General features: G+C 40.5%; 1 protein-coding gene across 1 annotated transcript; it reads left to right on the top strand.

The window, feature by feature from the left end:
* The first annotated feature begins 3,557 nt into the window (after window positions 1–3,557).
* Window positions 3,558–22,735, top strand: KCNJ16 (potassium inwardly rectifying channel subfamily J member 16). Its single transcript, XM_075043852.1, has 2 exons — window positions 3,558–3,649; window positions 21,096–22,735. The coding sequence occupies exon 2, from the start codon at window positions 21,172–21,174 to the stop codon at window positions 22,459–22,461; it is 1,290 nt and encodes a 429-aa protein (XP_074899953.1). The 5' UTR covers window positions 3,558–3,649; window positions 21,096–21,171; the 3' UTR covers window positions 22,462–22,735.
* Window positions 22,736–23,740: the final 1,005 nt, after the last annotated feature.

Raw genomic sequence — 23,740 nt, 5'->3', positions numbered from 1 at the left:
TCATTTAAAATTATTTCCACACTGGCCAGCTGATTTCTTGGTGAATTATTCAGTCCCCAGACTGAAATATTCTCCCGGTGCAATAGCACATGTAAAAGGGTTAGAGTCCTTCTGTAGCTCCCAATAGTCTGAACGTCCTCTCAGACACGCCAGAGGGTCTGTGACATCCACACGGCTTATCTGCACCCTCTAAGTTAACAGGAACTTTTGTCCCGATTTTCATGGGACCACCAATCTGTAAGCACTGAAGATAGCATACCTTGTCCCATTTGCTGCTCTTCTCTGCAGGGGGCTTCTCACCTCGCTATCAAACTTTAAGCACCTGCAGTTTATAGGTAGTAAAAAGAGAGTTAGGACTTTGAATGAGTGGAAATTTAGCAACAGACTCGGCCAGTTCAAAAAAGGCAGCCTGGATTATGCACATGGTTGCTGGAGTTTGAGGTAATGGATGTAGATCAGAGACCACTGCAAGGTTGCTTGAGTGATCCACTCTCCCAAAGACTAAAAGCTGGGAATTGAAATGTGGGTTGTTTTTTTTTCCTTTTCCCCCTTTGCAATACATAGATGACTCCAGTGCGACTGGTATCTGCTCAGCTATACCTGCCCAAGAAACTTGCAAAGACAAAGGACTGTTTGTATGCATTGAGGCAGATGTTTTCAAAACAGGACAGGGGAGCAGGGCATACAGAATCCAATTGCAAATCAATGGGAAACACTAGACTAACACCAGTAGCAATATGTGAAAATCCCAGATTTTTATTAGCTGTATGGATCCATAGTTGATTGAAAGCCATGGGAATCTTGTCATTGGCATCAAGACATTTTGGATTAAGTTCCTACATTATGAGACATGTTCCTTCATCTTTTTTTTTTTTTTTTTTTTAAGGGAGTGTAACTAATTGAGTATAATAAACCAAAGTTGTATGCAATTTTGCAACCTTTCTGATGCTGTAATAAGCTGTGCTCTGAGGGTTCATTATTAGACTGTCCTGAAACTTGCTAGTTAAACAGGAAAAACAAGAAACCTGACCTCACTGTTGTACTTAATTGAAGTGCCTTTATTGACTGATTTTAAGCTCTTATAGCAACTCTGCTAAGAACTATGGGCCAGCTCTTGGCTCGTATGGACCCTTCGCACCTGGGGTGGACACAGCCTAGCCACACAAACACATGTCCCGGTCCAGGCTTGCATCACAGGGTTGGACTGGGACTGAGCAGGGAGCTATAGCTGGAGATTGGCACATTCTCCTTTCTTGCTATGCTGCTCAGCTTCTCTCCTCTTCCAGGAGCCCACAGGCCAGCTGGCCCATGTGGCATCAATATGCAGAGGTCAAGCAGGAGTGTTGTACTGGGCATGTTTTAGTTCCTGGCTCTTTGATGTTGGGGCACATAACAGGGGTCAGCAGGGAGAATAAACCCCTTTGGATCTACCCTGCCTCCTTAAGTATTCTGCAAGTTGCAAGTCTCTAGAAGGGTCTGGATCTCCAGCCTCATAATGCTGAGGAGGGAGGACTGGGAAGACTTATATATCAGTGCCAAAGCAAGCTACAGCTGGATCTCTCTGCTAGTAAATCTACCTTTGATACTGTAATGCTGAGACTGGCACACACTTAATGCTAATACATTCTTATCCCCTTCGCATCTGTATTAGAAATTAAGGCAGAAACATGAAGACTGTTACCATGCTGTAACCTTAAGAACAGTTTCTCACTTCATAGAGGCATTCAGCAGGCACTGGTGCATTCAGCCATGATTCATTATCACTGAACTTTGGTGCTGGCCCTGGCCAGTTTTGTCTGGGTTCAGTTAACTTGTTCCACTGGCAGGAACGATTTCTGAGCATTTGTGTTATCTTTGTGGAAATCTTAAGTAGGGAGCTGAACACGATTGAGAACAGTTGCCTGACAGAAGAGAGAGAAAGAAAATGCATTTTGCAGGAGACTAGGGAGGAATGGAAGTTGGTCCTGGAATAGACGGACATGGCCCTCCCCTGGTATAAGAGAAAAAGCTGAACTAGCAAGAGGTGGAACTGGACTTTATTGTATATGATGTCATCTTTATTTTGTGTGATACCCATTGAATTCATCTCTAATCTAGTTCACCATGATGTTAGATTAAACTGACTGCTTTTTTTCCAAAGGTTTTGGAACACTTACACCTTTGCGGAGCTGTTGCTTATCAGCATACTAAATACTGTAATGCCAGCCATAGTGACACAGGTAAAGGAAGTCTCTGAAACGTCATTGTTATAAACCTGCTGCAAATCTGACCCAGAGGAGATATGGATTCTATTCAAGGAGTCTGTCATGCAAATTTATGCAGATGACTGTCATTAGACTACTGTATGCTTGCTTGAAACAGCAGGGTAAGGAGAGACAGCTACTCCGCAGAGAACAAGCCATAGAAATTGCAGATTTGTGCCCAAACTGCCATTTTAGGAAAAGTATTAGAGCACAAAAGAGACTTGCCTCTCAATTCTTTTGATAGATTGCAGGAAAGTGGGAGCGTAGAAGCTATTCCATCACCAGCCGCCAACCTCTTGGCTTCTCTTTCTCGGCATTTATTAACAAATTATTAACAAATATTAACAAAAAACCAAAAGCAAAGCTCTGTGGCCAGGTGGGCACAGGCACAAGCAGCAGCGGTGCACAGAAGTGGGAGCAGGCAGAGTTCATTTGATGAAGACCTTGTCGATAGGCTCAGGGTAAGATCGCCGTCTGCATCTTGTGTGTGACACTCTCGAATGGGCTGAATTAAAAAACTTTGTAGTAGCAGGAGTTTCCAGGAATGTATTTTGTCTTGGTGAGCCAGAACACCTGGGAAGGCCCGTGGAAGCACATAACTGATAGTATTGCTCTGTACTGCATACTCCTCTTTTTACACTGACCACTTTGTTTGTGGCCAATGTGTCCTGCTAAAGACCCATCCCAGCTCCCTGGGATTACTCTCACATTTCAGGTGACAGTGACAGAAGGTGAGCTGGTCTCTATGCAACCAAGTCAGAGGATGGAGTAGCACAAGAGTTTAAAATAACCTGTTTTCTGCTGTGGGTGAGGGCAGGTTGGCAGCAGCAGAGGGTTCTGGGGGAAAGATGAGGACTTCGGACATTTACTGGTGACTTTTATTATACATAGTGGTGGTGGGATGCAAGGGTAAAATCCAAGGCCCAAAGATAATTTGTGCTGCATGCAAAAAAACCTTTCCACTTCTACAAAAATCCTCTTGTCAAGGCTGCCTTAACGGGGCTATAATTACCTGTTGGATCAGTTATCAGAGAAATAGGAAAGGTCTGGGTTCAAATTAGTTCCTGGTGTAAATCGTCTAGTTGCTTCATACTTATTGCAAAGTAGACGTTGAGACTTTTTGAGAAAAAAACCTGGAAAACTGCTGGGCTCCCAAATGTAGTGTATTTCTTGTCAGTTCTAATGTGTTGAAAGGATGGGATTTTCTGTGAACTTTTCCCAAACAGTCTTGCATTTTTTTCTCTCTTTGAGAGGGGGAGGAGTTGTGCCTAAAAAAACAAACCCAACCTGTCGTTCTCAGCTCTGCCAACCTGTCAGTCCAGCCATGCAAGAGAGAGGGAGAGAGACAGAGAAAAAGAAAGGAGGGAGTGAAGCAGAGATTCTTTCAGATCTCAGAAGACTTTAAGGTAAAGCCCATTTCTCATTTCCTTGATTATGCTTGTCTCTGTGTGTGTACATGTAAACAGAAATTCTGTTACCTTACAGAGTTTTAAACTAACTAAACAACCTGTATGGGAATAAACTGTTTATCTTGTTCAACTGGAAGTGTGTTTTGCATGTAAACTGGCAGCTTGTTAGTTGTTGTTTGGAAACACAGTTTCTCTCTCTGAAATTCAGAAGGCGAGTTTGTGTTCATTTGAATATTAAAAAGAGGCAGAGCTTTAGCGCTTGTATGAATACATGTTTGGGAAGGATATTAAGCTGTGTAATTTCAGGGCTGAAGCCAGCCTCTAATTACTGAAGATCAGGATAAGAACTTGTTAGAGGAGGGAAATTCTTCCAAGGCTGCCTACTGCAGGGCTCTTACACCTTCTCCTGGAGCATTTGGTATTAGCTACTGGTGGAGACAGGATACAAGATCAGACAGACTGTGGGTCCGATCCAGTTTGGCAGTCCTACATTCCTCCATTCCTGTCTGTCCGTTTCTGGTGGGGTTTATCCAACTTGTCATTACCGGAGGAGGAACAAAGCTAAGGTGCAGTAAAACTGCCCGCATGAATTCTTGAGTTAGGAGGGCAGACCAGCAGAGGCACTTTCAGCTCATACCAGAGGAAATTGAAGGTTACAGACTGTGAGAAATTTTGGCTGAAATGAGTGTGAGTCAGAAGAATCATTCTGCCCCAGAGCTTGCCTTATGAGTCTGGTCTGGGCAACCAGTTTGTTGGAACAATAGTAGTAGAGGGGGCCTAGTAGAGAAGGCCTGAAATACAAGAATGGACACAGTTTTGTTAGATCTGAGTGTCTCTGCGTGAGGACCTGTGTGAGTGTGTAGCTGTGCACAAACGTATACGTGTAAGGAGTCTGCTGAGAGATTCTGACCCCTAGTATGCCATGAAAATCCGCAAACAAATGTAAGAAAGGAAGAATTATGTTCATCCACGTTAGAGGTACCCCTATTTCTATATTTCTAAATCCTGAACAAACATTTTAAACTGTACTGAAAACACTGTAATATCTTTCTAAGTAAGATGAGGATCTGGGAAGGTCATATAGAAGGCAAACTGCTGGACAGGATTTCCTTTCCTTGCTGTATATTTAGGGTTTCCACTCCTACTGCCAAGGTGTGCCTGCTGAAGACAACCTGTCTAGTAATACTAACCCAACAGACAGAACAAGTTGAAAGATGGCAAAGACAGACAATACAATCGTTGCGTTGCTCACTGCATGGGTTGCGATGCCCTTGCCAGGGGTTTGGTTACTTAATACCGGCTTCTGCATCTTCCTTGTTGTTAAACTTCCTCAAAATACATGTGCCTGGGCCGTAGTTTTGGATCGAAGCTCTCCTCCCATGGCAGCGGCCACAACAGAGCTGTGAGCCTGGGAAGAAGACAGAGGTGATCCAGATTAAAGGGGAGGGGGTCTGTGAGGTGTTCTGTCCATATGACCATTCCTATAAAAAAGTTTGCAATGTCCTTGCGTTACTTCACTTTCCTTTCTTCTGGTAGTGTGGTCTCCTGGGAAATTTGAGCTGGTGTTTCTTATTACCCCTGACTCATTCCCCTTGGGGATGGTGATACAGAGTGAGACTATAAGCTTTTAATACACAAAAGAAATTCTTTTACAGATAGTGTTTTTTGTAGTATTATTATAAGCTTTCCTGCCAGAGCCAGAATGGAGAGGGAAGTGCTTTTTCAAGTAACCATAGGAGATGGAGAAGAGGAAGCGAATGCTTCAGTTCTGGTGGGGATAAACATTCCTACTGCTAGTTACAGTAATAGAAATTAGTCACTGAAAGAAGGAAAGGAGGAAAATTCTTTAGCTTTCATGAACTGCAAAGACTTCACTAAGACTCACAGCACTTTTGTATCTTCTTTTTGCTTTCTCTTCTCTTCTCTTGTCTCCTTTTGTTTACATGATTTAAAGGAATGCAAAGCAGGCTTGGGGCATCTACATGCCACATTCTACAATGCTGATGGGCATTTTTTAAATGGGAGCAAACATTCTGATGCACTTGTTTCATTACTGCTTTGGAAAGAGTGTGAATGTACTGATGTAACAAAATTGGTGCTACTAAGTCAGCCAAGCTCCCTACAGATCAGACAATTGATCTATGTACTGTCAAATGCAAGATTATAGTACATGGTGATAAATGGTTTAGCACTGCTTAGCAAATGTCAGTTGATCAATCAGAGTTAACCAGCTGCAAACTTGCTAAATTCAGGCAATGTCCAGGCAATCCATATTTTAGATGGGCTTCATTAGTGTAGCTGTAACAACTCAGCACTGCAACAGAAGGGAAGAAATGTCAGAAATACAAGTCAAGTTCTTACCAAGATTTCTATATCTGTCATTCTGGAGGCAGAAAGAGCAGGGACTGATGTATCAGTCATTTGTTCAGGAAACTGTTTCTAAAGAAACAAACTTTTGCAAAGGAAGTCTTATCAGACAAAAAGGTTGCAATCTGAGAAACCCTTCTGTCAGTAAAGGTTCTGAATAGTTCTTGGAAAGATCAAAAAGTTCTTGGAGAGAAACACTTCATACTGAGAAAGATTCTGCCTTTCAGCAGGACACTGCTAATTCACCTCGCTCAGTATTCTCTGATGTGACTAAGATTTTCTAGATTGGCTGATGCCTTGCTGTTCTTTCTTTTATTAGTTACCTTTCTTGCCCAATATTCTCACCATGAGCTTTTGGTGAGAATATTTGGTAACAGAACATCCATTTCCAGTAACCCATTGTGCAATTAAAATGCCATATGATAAATACAAACAAGCCAAACAAACAAAACCAACCTCAGATTTATTTTCTGTTTGCTTTTTAAATTGGGATAAGACCTTCATTTGATTCTTCATCTTTTCTTCTTACATTGTAAAAGCAGACTAGCTGTCCGTCCTGTCTGGCAGGAAGCAATTCTGTAACCCAAGAAGCCATTGTGTTACTTTTCACAAGGAACTGTTCATTTTTTGTAGTTTGCAGTCATGATAGTAGCACTGGTTCCTCTTTTTAAAGCAGTTAAATCCGTGTTTTAAGAGTGCAGACAGGGGAGAATATGCTTCAACTACTCAAATGTTATTTGTGGTGACACGCTGGATTGGAGAATTGGAAGAGCAGAGAGCGTTTCAGCCCTTAATTTCCTGTGGAAAGATTCAGCTGAGGAAGCATTGAATTTTTGGTTTCTCTTTGCTGTCAACATGGTAGAGGATAGTAGGTCAATACTAGCCTGAGAAGATCTAAGAATTGACATTTGATAAAAATCAACAGCCTGGGAAACAAACTGAAAAGAGGCAATTTCAGAGAACAACTATTTTTCAGAGAAGTTTTCCTGCACCCCAAAGGAAAACCAAGAGAGGGATTCACTAGGCGATGTGAAATTAAGACTCATCTGGTTAAAAGAGTAAAACTAACTGGAAATTTTCCATGTATAAGAACTAAAGGCATCTCCATTCCTGAGGCAACTTCGAACACAAAGGATCTCCAGTTCTTTTTAAAACATTTTCTCTCAAACTGTTTTCCAATTGGCACCTACTTTTGTGTACATCAACATCAGGGCATTGATTCTGTGTTGCAGCATGAGGATCACCTTGTTGTTTGCAAGCCTGCATGCTGGCAGTGGTCAGACCCGAGCTGACTTTACTGACCTGATTTCTGACATGGCCAGATGGCCCATTTTGCTGTCCAAGAAATGCTGATCCTTAGCAGCTATGGGAGAACATGCACATTTTCTAACTGGCATTCTCCCACTCAAAGATAGATCATATTAAGACAAAACTGAACAACTGAGATGATATTCACTTAGTACATATAAAAGTAGATGCCATAAAACACAGCCTACTTTCCACCAGAAATCTCAATGGGAAAATTCAAATATTTCTATTTCCACTCGCAAGCCTTAACCAGCTGTTTGACTATTAATGAAAATCCTTTTAGTTTTCCACAACTGAGTGAGAACTCTTTCCAGGAGTGGCCTGTGGTGAGATTTCTAGTGCAGTCTTGCTTTGGATAGACTAAGAATATTAATCTTTTCATGGTATTTTGTTGCCACAGCTAGCTATTCCCCAAAGAAATGAGGCAATTGGTGCCTCATACAAAAAAACAAGTAACCCTCAAACAACTTCTATAAGTTTCTGTTATTCAGGTCTCAGAAAGATTTGATTTAGACTTTTTCAATGGGAATAAGTAATTAGTGCTTTGCTTTATCTACATGAGTCCATTCAAATTGAGTCAAATGATTGGTGCGGCAGAGTTTTGGATTGAGGTGCAGTTTCCCCGGTAACAATCGAGAGTGAAATCAGAACCTTTTGAACAGCCAGTGGAATGTGGTTCTACTTGGATGACAATAGGTCAAAGCATTTTAATGGGTAAAAACGTAATCCAGTACAATAGGATTTATTGCCACTATGTCATCAGATTGACACTATTCCTGCAAATTCTTTAGCTTGTGACAGACTTCAACTGAAATCTGTTTAGTGGAAAAACTTGTAAAATGTCATTAATCATTTTGTTTTCCAAATCAACCAAAGAGTCTCTGTGTCTCAGGGGGTTAGAAAGAATATCTTCCAAGTGAGTGAAATTCAACCCCTCTGCACAAAGCCCTAATGAATGGCTGCTCTGGACACAATAAATGGTTCTAAGAACTAAAGGCTCATTTCTGCAGGGTGCTGAGTACTCTGGTCCAAGTCTATTGCAGAACTTCTGCAGTTGCTTAATTTTACACTAACAAAATAGTTTCCAGTGATTTCTAGGATGGTTATTCATGCTCTTAAACCTGATTGTATTTGCTGACAGACAAGACCTTGCAGGATTAAGTCCTAAACTAACACTGGAAGAAAAGATTCCCTGTTCAGCATGGCAAGGGCATGGGGCAGTATTTCATCCCTTCTGCTGACATTTTTCCAACTTCTGCAATAACGATCCTTTTATTCTGAAAGATCCCAGAGTGCTGTCTAAACTAATAAAATGCAGCCACAGCTAGGAGCAACAATGCATAAGATCAGGACAGGAGAACGTGTTTCCTGCAGCCTTAAGGAAATGTCAGGTTAGGGTGCCAAGGTCTGCCCCTCTGCCCCAAAGCCAAAAGCTTAAAAGGTTTGGCTTGGCATCCTTTGGGATGTCCGTAGGGGATCGCTGTCACACATAGGTGTCTAGAGCCATCTGTTTTGGTGACAAGAGAGCAGAAATGGCCCTCAACTTTCATTATAGGTGGGAACCCCATTGAACCTTCTACCAATTTTCCTTTCAAATAGATGGATGTCATTCTCATTCATGTTCCTTTAATATGAAAAGCAGATTCTCCTCAATCATTTGTCTGGTACCATGCATATCCTTTCATTGTTGATATGAGGCTTTTACAACAATAAAACTTCAAGCTAGTAAGTATGCCTCTCTTTGGAATTATTAAGTAGTTATGAAGAACAATTGAGCCAGACAATGACACAACCTGTTTCTTGTCTTCCTCAATGGGAAATGGGCTTTGAGTTTGTGAGGATGTTCATAAACAGCCAAGGGTGTGTAAGGCGAAGAATGACCTCAAAGCTGAATTTTACACAGGAGAACAAAGAGATCTGAAACCCTGATTTGAAAAACACCCGAAGACCAAATCAATGGCATAATATCATAATTATCAACACGCGTCATAATGTTGCTGGAACCCACTTGCCGCTTCTGCCTTTAAACACAAGTAAACACAAGCTCCTCTCCTAATTGCTGTGCAGCTGTCAAGCTCCGTAAATGATGTTTGTGCTGGCAGTAGCTGGAGATAACTTCATCTATCTAGCACTCATATGGACTGGAGATTCATCCTTGCTTCTTTCTGCAGGATGTTTTGGGACATTATTGTTTTCAGATTGCTTTCCCTTTGTTACAGTACTTCTGGCTTCCTTCCAGAACCTTTTAGGTTACTTTTTAGTCTCCTTAATCTGTACTTTCTCTCCTGAGTGTAATCAGCATTGCAGTTGCTCCCAGACTAAGACACCCAAGTGGTGGGGCTTGCTTTTTCTGTGGGAAACACCACTTTATGTTTTTCACAGACTTCATTCCCTGAAGATCTTTTCATTATGAAGTGAATACAGCTTAGCACTATACAAAATGTTCCAGAGGAAGAATGCCACCAGTCCAAGCTCATGTGATTCGCAGCTTGTCAGGCCTTGATAGTGATTTGCAGTTTAATTAATCACCTACGGATTTGTGTGACTTTTGAATGACTCTGGCTTTGTGGCAGGAGAAAGTGATGCTCTTAATCAGTTTTACTCAGTGAAAACAGGAGTAAAAATGACCTAGGGAAAATATAGGATAAAACATCTCCCACTTAGGCTGGGCATATCGCTTCTGAATTGAATTTTGTTGACCAATCATTTATGTAACTCCCAACTGATTCGGAGTGGATTGGGGGCCAGTGAAAGGAAATTTCAAACCAGAGTGTGAAATTCTATTTAGGCATGCTGCTGTCTCTGATGACAGCACCCCTGTAAAGTTAATGTGTAATAAACAAGACAGACATTTGTTTCACAGGTCCACAGCACCTATAAGGAAAAACACAAAAGTTTCTTCTCAAAACAAGCTTTGGGAATTGCTTTGGCAATAAAATCAACTCTACTGTAGCTTAGATATCTTTTTCGTGAGTGTTGACATTTGTAATATAACAGATTTTTATTTGATGTCTTTTTGTTAACATCGTCTTGATAAGATCTGCTCGCTTGTTCACAGTGTTTGCCTTTGAGAAGTGAAACAGGAAAAACACAGCTGACTGAACAGGTCATCACAAACATCTTGAAATGAGCTGAACCTCCCATAAGTAGCTCGTTTAGTTAGTAGTGCTGCTGAGTGAAAATATTCCACGCAAAGGGCAACCATAGAGGCACAGATCATGGGCAGTGAGGGAGGCATAGACAGACTCTACGCAAATCACTGGAAGACAAAAGTCCTATTACCCCCCAATTAACTTTTTTTTATTAAAGGCAACTTTTATATATATATATATATATATATATATATAAAAAATAAGCACTGCCATTTTTGGAAACAGTTTGGTATTTTGAATAAAAAATAATGTATTAACTTTCCCTTAGACAGCTGAGGATTTGCTGATTGAATAAATTCATTATGATGGGGCTGAGAAACCAGTTTGTTGCATTCCTCCAGTGGTTTGTTGTAAAGCCTTCAACAAGTATTTCACCTCTCTGGCTGCAGTCTCAGGAAGAGTTGAAGAAGTCTTATGTTCATTCTTATTATGTGCTTATAGTTAAACATATGCATGAATGTTTTTCTTAGATTTAGACCCAATGCCTTAGGTTGTAGATTGTCCTTATCCCACATGCCTTGCCTGGGATTCCTGTCCAGCCCTCCAGGAGCTGAAGAAACTGATTGCCTAGTATTGAAGGGTCTATTCCTTGGGGAGCCCATGGAAGAATTCATTGGGATTTACTGACAAACCAGTTTGGCAAGTGCAAGCTTGACATACAGTGGTTGAAACATGGGTACAAAACCAAAGAAGAAAATATTTAGGAAATTACATTAAAAATGTTAGTAGTAGTCAACACAAATCAAATAAAAAATAAAACAAGGTCAAGATTTAAGGCTTTCACCATCATGAAAAGTATCTTTTTAAATTGTGTAAGGTGGATTGTGAAAGCCATTTTCAGTGCCTGTTGCAATGAATGCCATATGCACAGTGTGGAAAGCAAGAGCACAGCAAGAATAAAAGCTATATTCACTCAATAACCTTTGAGAATTCAGAATATGCCCAAAAGACAACTCTAAGAAGCAGGACAGTGAGAGGACATGAAAAAAGAGAAGGATTAGATCTGGGAAACGCTGATACAGAGTGGTATATTCCAGAGAATGGGATATTGATATGGGTAATGACTCATCAGGGTGTCACAGTTAGTATTGGTGCAAATATTGAAAAGGATCTTAAGAATTAAGCACTAAATCTGTCTGCTACACATGTTTTTGGATAGAGTGGAGAGGAGAAACTTTGTATATGGAGCCATAAATGATGAACAAAGTTTAGCCCATTAAATATTTGATGTGGACCACCATTAAAGAGTAGGCACTGGCACGAATGAAACTCAACTCTGATTCAGGATGAATGTTCCTATCTTTAGAGGAATTAGTAACTTATCTAATGATGTGTTAAAGCTGGGGGAGAAGAGACAAGGTTTAAGAGGAGATTCTGCCTATCTTTATATTTCCTAAAATACTAATCGCTGTGTACAGAAACTCACTCAGCTGATCAGGAATAAACTGTGGGACAGCTTCAAGAGACCAGAAATGAAGTTATGCAGCCTGCACGCTAAGGTAAAAGGAAAATTCTTAAATGTATGGTCCAAACACACACACATACACGTGATTTTCCACTTCTACATTATTTTAATCATCTGACTTGCAAAACAGCAACATACTGTTTTTAGACCACTGAACTTGGGAAGAGAATGACAGTTGAAAACAAGGGTGGCCAACACCATGCTGAGTATAAGTTCTGAAAAAACAGCTACTGAGTTCTCAGAGTAACCTGCCTTTCCAGATCACATGCAGCCATGCTGAGACAGGGGCTCATGAGGATGTGTACACAGAGGTTCAGCCATCTGCTCTACAAGGTGATGAAAGCCATCTCTGAAAGAAGCATCCCATTCCCAAATTTCCTATAGACCTCAGCGGAGTTAAGTAACAATATGGAAAGTCAACATTCTGCCAAAATCTGTGAACCAAAGAAAATGAAGGTTTGAAAAAGCCCTTGTTCCTTAGAAAGTATTGCTGTAATTCCAGCAAGCCAAGCCAATTTTGAAGAGCAACGATGAATACTGCCTGTGGTGATACTAAGAAACCCAACAGCTAGATCTGATCCAAAACAAGAAATCAAAGACAACCCCTTTGCTGACTTCAGTAGGATTTGGATCAGGCCTCTGACTTCTGAAACGATTTAATATATTTCACAGGCTTTTAAAAAGTGGTGACATATATAGGCCGACAAATGTGGAAGCGTGTTTTGGTTTGAAGAACCTGAAAGTCAGGATGCCATCTAGGACTATGGGCCTTGGCTGAGCAGCTCCAGTCACAGGAGCTACATGATATCTTCTACCAGAGTAGAGAGAAAATCATATTTAGGCATGTCAGAGGTGGAATTCTGCTGTATCTATATTCACAAATGAAAGGAGAGTCATACAAAGCTGCTCAGAAAAGTAAATAGTGATTATTGACCCTAGTTATAATTGACAAATTAACTTCTTGAAGCGTAGTATTTGATTGCCTGGTTTATCTGACTGCGTGTGTTAATGTCAGTCACAGAATTTTCTGGTGCTTTTCCTAAAAAAAAAAGCACTGATACATTGTTTGACTTGATCCTTAGCTAATACTTATCTCAACCGCTTTGATTTGGGAATCAGTTTAGTAAGCTGAGACAGCAGGGTTTTTTGTGGTATTTCCTAAAAAATTAGGTCATAGTGGATGTGATTCATTTTATTTACATGTTTTATTTTGATTTTTTTTCCTTCTCCCTTCCATTTCCTCAAAGAAGTAATGCAAAATGATATTTTCACTGTTAGACCTTACTTCAGCTTTGAAAATGTAAAGGCTTTGGTGATTTAATTGGCATTTGGGATATTTTATTAGGTGAGATGAGACAGCTTCTGAGTATTATAGTGGAATTCCTGCTGAGGTCAGTAGCCCAAAGTTGAGATCAGCAGAAACTTGCAAGTGTTCCTGTCTGCCCTGGATAGCCCTTAGAAGTTAATAACTGGTGTCAAGCGACATCTTAGAGAAACTTCTACTAGTGTTGGAAAAAAAAATAAAATCAGAGATCCTCAGGCTTCCTACTCACATCTTACTTCTCTCATCTGTTGAACAGAGCTCACTCATGCTGTTAACTTGGGATTCTATTTTATTCTATTCCTTATATGAAATACAATAGCAAGGCATCTGATCCAAACTCCATTGACACCAACACAAGGCTTTCCATTGTCAAAGCTGCAGCTTTTTGAATTGGCAGGATTAAAACTTGCACAGGCAATATAAGGGGTTCTCTGATCTTCACATAACCCTTTGGTTAAAACCACATAACCTTTTCTTCTCTCAGTTGTTTTTGCTATGTGTGCACAGCCAGAGAGCTGCAGGACCAGGGAGCACCAAAGTACACAGGACTGCAGGAGCTAATTGTGGTGGCCCAAGAAGTGCAGCCCCGTATCTCTACCTTTCTTATTCTACAGACATACCTGAATAAAGAGCATAACTGGAAAGACAGTGACTCTGTGTTCTTATGTCACAGTGCCCTTCCCTGGATATTTGGGTTACAATGTACTCCAGAAAACAGGAAAAAAAAAAGGAGTACACTTTCTGCCTCAGGAAGCAGAACTGCACAATGTGACGTAAAGGAAACAGCCCCTGAGACTAGAAGAACCCTTTTAGAATATCAGCTCTTGCCTGTCCCCAAAATCCTACATTATTAATAACCTGTTGTGTTTTGAGAAGAGATATAACAGCACTGAATTGCGGCAAATAACAGAGCCGAGGGTGTTGGCTCTGTTAAATGGAAGTGGTCAGCATTATCTAATCTGATTCCATCATTGTTCATGACCTGCCACTTACCTATTGTTGAATACATTGTTATATTACATCATGTCTATTAAGAGCTGCAACAAACTGTTCTACTGTTCCCTGCCAACAAGATCTGGTGGAAAAGTTCCTCGAAGCATTTTTCTGTGCCTCTGTAGGCTGAATGTAATCCATAAGGTTCAATGTGTGGAGAAATCCCACTGCACACATCTGCAGAACTATTGGAATAAACCTTCACTGTGCGTCGGCGCAGACATCAGTGTGTCAGGGGAGGAGGGAGGAGGAAATGATAATTAGCACTAACACTTGTATTCAGTTGCCTCACAGCTAACTTGCATTAAAGCCCAGGGGATTCTGCCTGCTGAAGTAAGGAATAGGTTGGCTACTGATTTCCAAAGGAAGAAGACTGGATATAAAATACATCTTTTCAGCTCTTCCCACGTCTGCTCTAGGGGAGGCTGGTGTGGGCAAGGTGCTGTCGAGTGCACGCTGTCTGGTAACCCTGGTACAGGAGCTGCTGAGAGCTGAGGGTTAAAAAGAGGAAGAGAGTCAACAGTTTTAGGTTTTACCCCTGCCAAATTGTCTGAGACAAAGAATGGCAGTGAGGCCCGAAATCAAGAGTTTCAAGTTGCCAGCACTTTCCATTTCTCGTGGTATTTCAGTGTTTCCACTGCTTGTTCCTGGCTAAAACCATGCAGTGCATACAGTGCGAATAAATTAAAATAGACATTTTCAGCTTTCTACAGATTTTGGGAATTGCTCTGAGTGGTAAGCAGGGGGCTGGTTCACTTTTAACCTGTCCTGTGGCTCTGAAACAGGCAACCAGCCTTCGTCAAGGAGCAACTTTCAGAGTCTGTCTTCTCAAACTTAAGGGACCAAACGTCTGTCTTTTTCTTTTTTTTTGGTTTTGTTTTAAGGAGATCTGGTTTCACTTAGATGAATTAAATGTCAATATATCTGTTACTGTGAGTTGTTCCAGTGAAGATTACAGCACTATTGCATGACTTTAAAATCTATGCAAAGGTCTGCTGCTCTGTGCTATTTATGTCTATCTTTTAAAATGTTTAATAAACAAACACTTTTATATTGACTTTAGGTCTTGTCTCTGTACAGAGGTATTGAATAAGATGTCTAAGAAATATCCTTTTTCTCCAGCTCTGAGCTTAGCCTATTCAAAATTTTCTTTTATTTCTGTATTTGCAATCTTCTTTTCTGCGGTTGCAAGATCTATATACACAAAATGATGGAGAGAGGAAAGGTGTTACTTGTAAGGGGATGCTTGCAGAATTGTGTGTTACAATTTGAGAGTCCTGTTGCTGGTTGGTGAACTGCAGCCCTACCAACCTCCGCTGCACTCAGTCATCTAAGCTGAAGGGATGTGAACAACGAAACTTTTATTTTAAAGGGAAAGCTGAGCCATTTAAAAGCTTCGCTCCGGTGGCTTCAAAGACATTACTAGGGATGTAAGAAAGTTCTGTGATTGAAGCTCCTGTTGGGGTGTGCTCCACTCCTGTAAGGTCAGCACAAAGGCATGCACTGATCTGAAAGTGCTCTGGGTCATGCTCTGTGGTGGGAACCCCTCTCCTACATCCTTGCTCCCTAGACGTCTGGCTCCAGGTTCAGCGTAGGGGATTTTGCATTCCCTCTCCCCTTGTAGACATGCCCTTTAGTCATTTGTGGGGACCTGAGCTGAGACGAGGAGCAATAAATACAGAAAAACCCACTTGTAACATAAAGTTGTGCTTATCAGGCTCTCAGGTCTGACCTTAGAGACCAAGAATATCTGACGCTTTCTGAAACCGTGACATGATCGCGCTTTTTTGTTCTGCCAGAGGAGACGAGTGAAAGCTTTTGCACCATAAAGGCAAATCTATCTTGTGGGCTAAGGGTGTTCAGACTTACAAGCCAAGCAGGCAGTAGATTTACAAGCCCAGTTTCACGTGTCCTGAAGCATACCTGTTGGGGACGGCTGGCAAACAACGTGGTGGGGCAGTCATGTGGTGCTCATGATATCAGACACATTAACGGTGAATCATGATGTGTGCCCACCCTGCTCTGGGGATTACCTATCGGAAGCAGAAAGACTGCCTGTAAGTATCAGGAGAAGTTAAGTCCCTTTGCAAAGAAGAGTGAATGGAAGGAAGGAAAGAAAGAAGGAAGGAAGAGTCTCAATGCTGTCCTGTAATAGATTTATTTAGATTTTGTGGGTGGTGATTTTTTTTTTTTTTAAAGGAACAAGTATTTGAGTCAATTCCAAAGCAGCTCAAAAGGTTTTTACTTGTCACATTTCTGGTCTCGGAGCTGAAAGTCTTCCAGGGTTACACAACAATGACTAAAACTGGAAACCTTTCAGACCATTTCCAAAATGAAGCAGGAAACTGAGGTGATTGCTAAACCAATGCTAGAGAGAGAGATCCACTTCCATCTGTGTGGGGTTAGAGTGAGAGTACCCAATTTCATTTGGAGGTTTCGAGTTGTTTTCTTTTTGATTTAATCTCAGAACAGCATTATTCTGGAACCAAGATCTTCACATTGTTTTTCTTAATGTTTTACAAACAGGCTGTTGACTGAAGTTGTCACTGAACAAAAATTCACCCCTGCTTGTTTACATAATGGGAAAATATAGTCATAAAATGGGCGTAGCCACAACTTGTTAGGTATTAGGTTAAGGTGCAATATAGGGATTATCCTCATAAAACACTGAGCCCTAAACTCAAATATCAAGATTAAATTGACAATTACATTTAGTGGAAGCCTTCAAAAGGCTAAACTTAATGCTTAAGGCTTTTAAGGTACTGTTGTTCTGAGCAAGTTGATGAAAATCGAGAGTTTGAGTTCTTCTGGTACAGCATCTCTATTCAGGAGGAACTAGATGAAAATGATAAATATGATAAAAAGGCTTTCTTCTGCTAGTGTTTGCTTTGTGGTAGCTCTTCGCTGTGTGTTGGGTTTGTTCCTATTTCTGCCACTGCACTGCTTTATGACCTTTGAAATACAGGAATTTACTTCCCTTTCTCCCATATCTAATTGGGGTGAAATTTTCAAAGATACCAGTTTGGGGTTCAATATGCAGACCCCATGAACACAGGTTTGTAGAGCAGTTCTGTATGTCCCTGAGCATGTTTCAGTATCCAACACAGTCAGATCCTAACCTTGGCTTAGATAATTAAGAATGTATGCTGATTTTCTGAACTTTGAGTCTGATATATGTATGCTTTAGAAGAACTTCTGAACCCTCTCTGACGTTTACCCTAATGAAATCTTTCAGATTTCTCTATTTCTGTCTTCCTGCCTAACTTCACTGCTCCATTTTTATCTCTGATAAGTTTTTATTGGGGAGTGGTAGAATACATTTATAAGAATGTTTAGCAAAAGTACTGCAAATTTCAGCACATTTCCTCCTCTGAACAACAGAACAGTATGCAAGAGGAGGCTCATGATGTGTACAAACATGCCCAGAAATAAAGGGAAAAAAACCCATGGAAAGTAAAAGCAAAACAAAAAAAGGGCAAGGGTTTGTGTGTTAGTGTTAGAGGAAGGTGAAAACGCTTCCTGGCAACATCTGAGAATCATTTGCAGCAACCGATCCATGAGCTTTAGTGAGTAGAGAATGTTTTTAAATCCTCCCCCACCCCCTTTGTTAATCTTTACCAGGTAGTAGGACCTTTAATGTAATTCATATGGCTTTCTTAGGGATGTGTAAAATATTTCCATTTTGAAAAATAAGATTTTTGAAATGGCTCTGAAGATTGAAGTTCATAAGTCTGGTTGTAAGTCCGTGGTCTTCTCCCCTTTAAAATTTGGTAATAATAATAGTCTTCAGACTGTTCTGCAAAAGGCAGTGTGTCTCAGTAGAGTGAGCGATGAACATCTGGCTTCACAGCCTCGCTGCCTCTCATTTGGAATAGGAAAATCACGTGCCTGTTTAAAAGTGTCCCCATGAATGAAGTACAGATCATAATACAGACTTACATAATTCAGAAACATTGAAGGAAGTTTTTTTAGACTTAAATGTTCTGAGCAACATCAGACAATGTAAAAGAGTTATTAATTGTGATGCATGATTATTATTGTACTCAAAAGACTTTAAAAGGTAGCCTGGAAAAGTTCGGATTTGGCTTACCTTTAAGCACACCCAAAATACCAGGCAACATTTTTAGATGTTTTTGAGTGGCTGAGGAGGCTATTTCCTAAGACTTTCAAGCACATTTGGGATTTTAGGTCATCTGGGGCACGTCTCCACTGTGCAATGCCAAATGGCTCTAAGCAATCCAATTTTCAACACGACGGAGAAAGATTAACTCAGATCCTGAGAGCAATATATGTCTGTTAGTGTTGCTCTGCACTGATTCTTTTTCACTCCATCCAGCTTCAGGGCTAGATTATTTGGTTCTGGTTTAGGAAGCTCTGCATCACATTCCCTTTCTTATTACAGACATACTTTTGATTGTTTTGCAAAATCCGATCTAGCATCTTACTACATGGCTTCATTTATACCAGTCAAAAACCCATCACAGACATCCATGAGCATACATATATTACTACAACCAGTACTTAGGAGAGACCCTAAGTAGAGTCAGAGTTCCTAATGCAAGATGCCTCATCATCAAAGTTGTCTCCTGTGTGTGACAGACTACTGTAAAATCAGAGTGGACTTTGCCACATAGCTGCATGTGTGACAGTCCGTGATTCTTGCCAGCACCAACAAAATCCAAAGATGGTGCCAGCAAAACACCATTTTTGAAGTATGATGATCTGCTGATGGCAACAGCAGAGAGTGGAATCAACTCAGTAGTCTTTGATTCATGAACTGTTTAGTCCCTTTTAGAGTCCCAGGATGTTTGTGAGTATTTTCAAGGAACTCTAGTTTGAATCAGTCAATAAGAAAAACAGTATAAGCCTTAGTATGTTTTTTATTTAAGATTATATTGGCTCCCGATTACAATTTGCTTCATTTTCACACCTCACATTATGAGGTTCTTAAAAAAATAACTCAACAGTTTCCAGTTTTTGTTTGTTGTTAAATATGACTTATAATATGTTAGGTCAAGAGTCTTCAATAGACTAGGCTACACTGTTTGTTTAAAGCTATGAGTAAAGCAAGTCATATGAATGTTTCCAAAGACTGTATTCCAAGAAGTATTTTTGGAAACATTAATGTTGTGATTTTTAATGAAGGCCACATTCTGAGGCTACGACACCATATGTCACATTCATTTCTGTACTGAAAAAAAAAAAAGAAAAGAAAAAAGAAATGGAAACTATGTTTGGCTTTTAAGTGTTTTTGGAATAGTGTCTATGCATGCTTGTCATTGTTCCTTGGATGAGAGAAGAGTTCTCGGTCTGTTAATCTAGTCCATCCAATATATATTACACTCTATGGGCCTGACTCTCTTCTGCCTTGAAGTGTGTGCAGTCATTTATACTCAGGCAATGTGAATGAAGAGCTGAGGAAAAAGGCTACCACTAGGAAACTTTTTTTGAATTCATTTTCCATTAATATGTTGGCTTCATTGTAAACCTACACCTGAACTTTTGTCAGCTGAAACCAGCTTAAAAATGGGAAAAGTACTTGTCATTTTTCCATTGAAAACTTAAAATTTTTTGAAGAATAACAACAGGTTTTCCTCAAAAATATTAGCTTTTTTCCTTCAGAAATATCAGTTAGATATCAGAGATATCTATGGCAAAAATTTTGAATTGTTCTAGCTGTGTACCCTATCACTTCTGACTTGTCAGTGGTTTATGTGTTAGCGGTTGGGATATTGTAGAATGAGCTGGAGACCTGCAGGAAAAGGCATTTGCCTTTTTCAGTGCTGTATCCTACAAGTAATTCATAAGTATCCTGTAACTGATTACTTCAGCTAAGTCTTTCCTTTTTTATTGGATTCCATTTGATGAGGTCTCAGTTTCTAACATAAGTTCTTGTTATTAGTCACTAAACGTATAGCCTAGCACTTCGTACTGCTGAAGTTCATATGGTTGCAATCTGCAAAGACATCCATTTTTTTCTCCGATCCGACAGAGGAATCTCCTAATTCGCATCACTTCCTAAATTTGTGTCATCCACGAATTTTATTAACATACAGCATGTTTCTTTCAAACTTATTAATAAAAATTTAAATACAGTTTGGCAGCCGGATTATTTTTGTTTGTTTGTTTTAAGGAATGATTTGAGAGGGTTTCCAGGACCTCAGAGAGGTTTCTTTTTCACTTGAAATGTAAATACTTTTCTACAAATTGAACAAATATGTCTCTGTAGCACTAGCCCAGTAAAGTTCAATTCCATGACCAGGTTTTTCTGGGCAATACTGAAACACAAATAATGATGAATGATTGTGCGTTTGATACGTTTTCTGGTTAAAACACATTAGGACTGAACTTGCCTGCTCATGCTACTGAAGTCTCATGTCTAAATGAGGGTGTTTTCCGAGACATTTCTTCTAATGGAGGAAAACAAACATGCAACAAACAAATAATTAACTACCTCAGATATTTGGCTAACTTTAAGAGGGTTCATGCCATTCCTGTGACTGTTCATGAAAGCCCATCCTGATTTGAATGTTACTTCACCAGAACATTGGGAGAGATACTCACAGTGGGGTCATCACAAAGGTTTTCGATTTCTGTTTTCATCTACATACCAAATTTTACTATTGATATGGACATTTTTTGCTAGTCGAATTGCTAGCTGCCTCATATTTCCAGGCCTAAGTTTTTGAGCTATGCTGTGTAATGAATGTCAGAGTCTGTGCTCTTCAGAAAATTGCTCATGATGGCCACAGAGTGAATGTATTTAGATTTGGTGTTACACAGTTCTGGCACAGGAAATTAAACCAAAAATAAACTCTTTCTTTTATTTCATAGATTTCTAATGAACAAAGAAAACAAATAGCCACTGGGACCACAAGTGTGTTCTGTAAACTGATTCCACGAGGCAGATATGAGAAAGATGACTGAGCAGAGTGGTTGCTATAGGCCTGTAAACATACAGGGAAATAAGATCAGTTACCAAGGCACTTGTCAAGAAAGCCCTGAAAAGGGGATGAAAAGATTGCAGAATCGATTTCTCCACAAGGATGGCAGCTGCAACGTGTACTTCAAACACATCTTTGGGGAATGGGAGAGCTACGTAGTGGACATATTTACCACACTGGTGGACATCAAGTGGCGCCATATGTTTGTGATATTCTCATTGTCGTATGTTCTTTCATGGTTGTTCTTTGGACTAGTCTTTTGGCTGATAGCAATCCAGCATGGAGATTTATTCAACGATGAAGAAATAACCCCCTGTGTTGCAAATGTCCATAGCTTCACAGGAGCATTCCTATTCTCCCTCGAAACCCAGACGACCATTGGTTATGGTTACCGCTGTGTTACAGAAGAGTGCTCTGTTGCAATCCTCATGGTTATCCTACAGTCAGTATTAAGCTGCATTATTGACACCTTCATAATCGGAGCAGCCTTGGCTAAAATGGCCACAGCTCGAAAAAGAGCTCAAACCATTCGTTTCAGCTACTATGCTGTAGTTGGCTTAAGAGATGATAAATTTTGCCTCATGTGGCGCATTGGGGATTTCCGGCCAAATCACATGGTTGAGGGCTCTGTACGAGCTCAGCTTCTGCGCTACAAGGAAGACAAGGAGGGGAGAATGACGATGGAATACAAGGACTTGAAGTTGCTAAATGACCAGATCATACTCGTTACACCAGTGACAGTCGTACATGAAATTGATAGCGAGAGCCCCTTGTATGGTCTCGACCGGAAAGCTCTGGCCAAGGACAACTTTGAAATCTTGGTCACATTTGTCTACACAGGTGATTCAACAGGAACGTCACATCAGTCAAGAAGCTCGTATGTCCCCAGAGAGATTCTTTGGGGCCATAGGTTTAACGATGTCTTACATGTAAAGAAAAAATACTATAAGGTGGATTGCTTACAGTTTGAAGAAACCACGGAAGTTTATGCTCCTCACTGCAGTGCCATGCAACTGGATCGGAAGGAGCAAGAATGGAGCCGAACCGAGAAGACGCGGGAAAAAGCAGCAGAGACGTCAGCACTGGAGATCAAGTCATTTAGTACTAACCAAAAGTCATTTAGCGCAGTTGCTCTCATCACTAGTTGTGAAGATCCAGAAGACCTCGTGACAGCTGTCAATCAGCCTTCTGGAGAAATTCCTTATCAGAAAGCAGCTGTGACCTTGAGTAGTCTATCAATAGAGTCCCAAGTCTAGCTTTTTTACCGCAATTCAAGTCACTTCCAACAAATTCTCCCAGCATAGCTTTTAGAATATAAACAATGAACTCATATGCCCAAGTATTTATGTTATAAACCTCGCTGACAGCATGCCCGCATTGTAATACATTGCTGAGCTGCTAGAAGGCGCTTCATACTGGTTAGCATGGGTATCAGTAACAGATTAGCATTGGCACAAGAAAACAGCTTACATTTGGGTTGACTAGACAGCTACCGTACTCGAGCAAACTTATTGTAAACTTTATTACCCTGCAGGGACCAATGTTGGACATACCCAGACGTAGATAATGATCTAGGCAGGGAACAAAAACAATGTAGTGTGCCCTCTAGGTCAGATTTTTCAAAGCTGCCTAATTTATTTGGAAGGCCAGTTCCCAGTCTCTCTAGGAGGCTCTGAAACTCCCCCACCATCACAACAAACGATTACTCTTTCATTGCGCCTCGCCAGCGGTTCAAATGATGCCCTCATGCCAGGGCTACGCTGGGGAATCTATGGGGCTGTTCCTTGTAGGAAGGAGCGAACTGGCAAGAATAGCTGAACCCAGTATTACTGGGTAGCTTTGGAAACCTGCTTACACCCTGCCTAGTCGTGTGGGATCCACAGTGGGATCCTGGAGAGCTTTTCTCATTTCCTAGCGGTGAGCCATTCCCAGAACTGCCACTCCTTCAACAGCTTGAGGTATGCGGTATGTCAGCTGGCTTGGGGCTGCGTGAAGGTTTTGTTACGTGGCTCTGATGGCTGGGAGAGCTGGCCAAACTGGCTCATTTGCAACGTTCAGAAATCGAAACGGGACCTCAAGTCTGAAACTGAAATCGGCAAAATCAGGTTGAGCCTCGGAGAGAAGATCATGTTTTTGGAGTGAGCTGTGCAATATTTCAAATCAAAACGTCTTTCATTTCAGAATGTCAGCCTTGCTTTTCTTCTTAGTATATTATGCTTCTTTAAAAAGACAAAGATCAATCTGGAGACCAAACAGTGTGATTTTGTCAAAATGAAATATTTTTATTCATCTGAAATGACTGTGTAAAAATGATCCTTCACAGAGAAATTCAACAAACTCAGCTGTCAGCTCAATTTGGAAGAAAGGAAAATGTTAATGTTTTGAAGTTGTCTGTGATGTGGAGGTTCCATGCTCTGCACATCTCTCTAATTATTCAATAAGCAATATCTCAACATGCTTTTTTCCCCTGATGGTTACAGTTAATTTGCATTGTGTTTAATTATCATGCTAACATAAAAATAATTATCTCTCAAT

The sequence above is a fragment of the Buteo buteo genome, chromosome 13 (assembly GCF_964188355.1).
Source record: "Buteo buteo chromosome 13, bButBut1.hap1.1, whole genome shotgun sequence".
Classification (NCBI taxonomy): Eukaryota; Metazoa; Chordata; class Aves; order Accipitriformes; family Accipitridae; genus Buteo; species Buteo buteo.
Note: the sequence above shows the minus strand (reverse complement) of the source record. Positions and strands in the feature narration are given on the sequence as shown.